This window comes from Chinchilla lanigera, unplaced genomic scaffold (genome assembly GCF_000276665.1).
Source record: "Chinchilla lanigera isolate Chin_1 unplaced genomic scaffold, ChiLan1.0 scaffold00001, whole genome shotgun sequence".
Lineage (NCBI taxonomy): Eukaryota > Metazoa > Chordata > Mammalia > Rodentia > Chinchillidae > Chinchilla > Chinchilla lanigera.
The window spans coordinates 10113148-10117812 of record NW_004955402.1 but is presented as its reverse complement, the minus strand read 5'-3'; the positions used below and the strand labels follow the sequence as shown (position 1 = coordinate 10117812).

The 4665-nt window shown below is 40.2% G+C and overlaps 1 protein-coding gene across 1 annotated transcript in view; it reads right to left on the bottom strand.

Annotated features, from left to right (window-relative positions):
• The window catches only part of Greb1l (growth regulation by estrogen in breast cancer-like), a 339057-nt gene that overhangs the window by 87178 nt on the left and 247214 nt on the right, over positions 1-4665 (bottom strand). Inside the window, exon 8 of the mRNA XM_013503842.1 lies at positions 337-513. Within this exon, the coding sequence (XP_013359296.1) occupies positions 337-513 (177 nt within the window). The remainder of the gene's footprint in view (positions 1-336; positions 514-4665) is intronic.

Genomic DNA, 4665 nt, shown 5'->3' with positions numbered 1-4665 from the left:
CAACTATTGATAATCTACCTCTTTTGTCTGTAACTCACTATTATTTGTCTATTTGTTTTCCTGAGAAACTATCTTGTGGATAACAATATGTAAAACAATAACCATTGATAATTTCCTACCACTTTGTCTGTAATTTGGTAAGCCCCCCCATTATTATATTATCCTTCTTTTACTCTTTAAAAAAAAAATTTAAAAAAAAATTACTAAGAGAAAAGCTTTCATACTTGAATTATGTAAGCCCCAACAAATTCATTCATAGATAGATAGGCAATATAAACAAAACTGCATTTTAATTCCATCCTCCTATAAGGAATTTTATAGGCATGAAATACTCACCTAAAAGTGCATTTTTCCCGTGGTCATCCGGTAGAAAGCGCTTGTCCACAGCGCAGACTAGGATGTGTTCAGGAAGATTGGGAGACTTGGCCCCCACCAGAAGGAACCCTGCTGGGATGTCGATCTGCTCCATACAGAGCGATACCAGACGCAGGTCCTTTCCTGCTTGACAAAAACCTAAAAATGAGTACAAAGGTGACGGTTAGGGAGGTTATATCCCCTTATTATCCACCGGGTGAGGAAGGGGTCACTATTCAGCACTAAAATTAATCTCTCTTCACTTAAATCAGAAGACGGATCTACCCTAGGTGAAAAGACACCAAAAAGAGGTATTTCCATCGGGTTCAGCCAAAAGGACAGCTCTGTCTTTTCTGGTTGTAATAAGGCAGTGATGAACACATGGCATGTGCTGACACATGCACGTAACTTGGAGGTGCCTGTGATAAATTTCACTTTCAGTGCAGTCCCTTATCTACACGGAACGATCACTGGACAGAGGTGCTCTTAATGTTGCAGAGCAAGAGCCCGAAGCTGAGAGTGTGGAGTCGCAAGTCAGCACTACAATCAGAACTGTCAGGCTGTTTTCACTAGGTGTGACAGGACAGAGCCTGATGTAATCACTGTGCATGCCCCCTATACTACTAGTTCATTAGATCATCACCTCATCAACAAATATTGACAACAGACACTTGATAGGTTGGGGACACAGCACTGAACAAAGTGCATCTTGCTCCAAAAACGCACATTGTACTTGGAAGAATGCTTTACGAACCCGTCATCCCAAACACGGTATTATACAGGACAGCTAGTTCTCTGAGGCACCTCTTCAGGGAAACAGTCCTCTCTGCACTCTAATCCTATGACTCCCTGGAGAGTTTATTCCAGACTGACCTGGAGCTGGCATTTGACTGAAGCTGGGCCACTTTAATATTCCACCTTTCTGGCCAGAGTTGGGTGATTCAGGGGTGGATACCTGCCATAAAACAGGCCAAAGCTTTTCCCTAGGATTTCTGAGCACAGAGCCAGGGAAAGCGTGGTTCAGCTGACTCTGTGGCACCTGCTGTTTCCTGACCTGTGAGAGCAGTTTGCCAGCAGAGACAGCATGCTGGGAGGCGGCCCCGCAGTGTTTGGATCCCTGAAGCCTGGCTGTATCCGCTTTCCCCTGGTTTGCTCATGTAAACTTTTGCTTTGGAGTTCCTCTAATAATTCCTTCATTTTATCTATGCCAGTTTCAACCCAGTTTCTGTCAATGCAACAAGAGACCCGATACATGTATGATAAATGCTATTTCAGGGAGGGAGCTGTGGAAAGGTGGAGGATGAACATCTAAGTCTTCGTATACAAACGTAGGGACAGCACCCAATGCAAAGGAAGGATGAACAATGTTAGTCTTCTAGCATCAATTTATATGATTTTAACTGAATGCCAACAAATAATTGGAGGCCATCATCGGTGTACGGGAAGTAGAAAGAAACCCACTGAAACCCTGTCTGCAACTGTGATCCGTATAAACCTGTTGTATTGTTTGGATCATCAAACTTCAATAGCAGGGACAATGGTATCGGGCAAACCCAAAAGAAGACATACAACAATGATAGAGACCCTGGGCGCAACCATTGCCACTGAAAGCTCCCCATTACCATCAACATAAATTAACTTTTTAAAAAAGTCTATGATATTAGAAAAGTTATATCAGAAAGTTACTATGAATTCTTTACCAATTCTAATAAAGCTGCTTTCTATTATTCACATTATATATATATATAAATATATATATATATATTTGAAAACTGGTCATTTATATATGTGAGATATATTATTTATTGTTATGGCTTGTGTCTCAATGTCCCCCCAAAGCCTCATGTGCTCATAGGTGGTCTTTTCCAGAGGTGGCTGGGTCTACAGTGTGTGACTGATTCATGGTGCAATGCTAGGATCAAGGGTGATAGGATAAAGGGTGCAAGTACTACCCACCCTAAGTAGCCTGAATAAAATATAAGGGATAGGAAGCACTGCGGTCACATTCCCTTGTTGCTCTGCTGCCTCCTGTCCACCATGGAAAGTGTCTCCTTTGTAATGCTTCTCTGTGAAGCCACCCTGCCTTGGAGACAGCTGATTATGGACTGAAACCTCCACAAACTGTGAGCTAAATAAACCTTTCCCCCTTTAATTCTGGGTGTTGGGTATTTTGTCTCAGCAACAAGAAAAGTAACTAAGATACTTATTCAGCTTATAAACATCTTTGGAGCTTATATATATGTACATAAAACCCCATGAAGAAGTTCTGCTTCTTGCACCTTCACCAAGAAACAGGTCTCATAGGCTTGGAAGTTGGGAATTGATGATGAGGACACTAATAGCCAATAAAATCTATGGGCTACTGCCCATAAGCCAGGTACACTACAAACACTGCAGATTATTTTATTTAATCCTTTCTACAGCTTAGGTACGTACATCTCCTCTTCATAGATAGAGTAACTGGATCTCCGTATAGGTTAGAGAGCTTGTCCATGCTTATACGAGTGCAGCAATGTTTAATGATATAAGACACGGGAGGTTTGCCATTTAAGAACAAACAGGGCCAGGCATATAGCTCAGTGGCATGGCACCTGCCTGGCAAACGCAAGGTCCTGAGTTTGATTTCTGGTACCAACCAAGCAAGCAAGCAAACAAACAAACAAACAAACAAACAAAAAGCATACTAACTCAACTTAGCAAAAGAAGAACTAAGAGCAGTCATGATTCAGTGCTAAAATTATCAGGGGTAAACGGAGACATTTAAATCAAATCCTAAAGTATAAAATCTAGAAGGCATTTGAAAGTACTAAAAGGAGTACTAATTTTGTATTTAAAGAAATTATGAATTTGCAAATAGTAAACCTGGAAACAGATTTCCTCTATGAAAGAGCGTCTTTATTAAAAGCACTATTTGCGTCAAAAAGTGTAACATATAAAATATCGTCCCAAAAGGTTTGGCTAAATCACTTTGGCTAAATCATTTCAGGGAGGGAGCTGTGGAAAGATGAAGGATGAACATCTAAGTCTTCATATACAAATTTAGGGAGAGCACCCAATGCAAAGGAAGGATGAACAGTGTTAGTCTTCTAGCATCAATTTATATGACTGAGGAGTTTCTGACTGCCTGCTGATGGGAAACAGGGTGCGTGGGAGCTGCCTCCAACACTAAGAAGCAGTGTTGCGATCTCTCTACAACTTTGATAGAAACCACAAATTGGTATCAATTTTCAAATTATTACAAGCTTTTTAGAACACTAGAATTATTTGGGACCTCAAAATAATCTGATACAACAATTCTCAACAAGTGGTAATCCCAAATTTCCAGGGATTCACAAAATTGTGCCAAGATACTGAAGAACTATAAGTGAAATTTAAAGAAACATCATTATCAGTTTCTAAAAGCTAATTGATTATCCTACTTTTTGCGGTACTGGGCATTGGAACAAAGGCATCACTCATGCTAAGCAAGTTCCCTCCACTGATCTACATCTCCAGCCCTTTGCTTTTTGAGTCAAGCTGTCGCTAAGTCACCTGACTGGGCTCGAACTTGTGATCCTCCCGTCTTAGCTTCCCAGCTAGCTGTGATGACAGGCGTGGGCTGCAGCATCTAGCTTAATACTCTACTTTTAAAGCAGGATGTTCTGAGGACTTTCACCCACAAGGAGGGCTAGTGGGAACCAGCTGAGGAAGCTCATAACTCATTCCGATAACCTCATGCCATTATGTGCTTTTCTCTATTATGCAATTTCAACTTGTTTTTATTTTCAGCTGTATGTTTTGATATATTGTTTTATTTATATGAATAATGGCTTGTTGGTTAAAGACAAGAAACTCAGGGACTACTGACTGTGGTTTTTTTTTTCTGTGTTAATGAATGCAAAAAGAATAATTTTACAAATGTATCATATTAGGATTATTGCTAGACGTAGGAGTTCAATTCATTCCCTACCCTCACTAACCAAATTATTTAAAAAATACACAGATATGTTTCAACAAAAAACTAGTATTATAAAAGGTAAAAAATTTAGTGGTTACAATCCAATTGGCTTTTTAATGAAGGGTAGAACACAATTTCTTTCCATAAAAAATGTCCTACAAACAAGAGCCTAAAACTTTCTCATCACATACAGCATAAATACAAAAATTATGAAAATATAATTGTAAAAAAGCCAGGTGTGGTGGTGCACGCCTGTAGTCCCAGCACTCGGGAGGATGAGGCAGGAGGACTGCTGGGAGTTCAAGGTCAGCCTGGGCTACAAAGTGAGCTCAAGGTCAGCCTGAACTGCATGGCAAGATCTTGTCTCAAAAAAA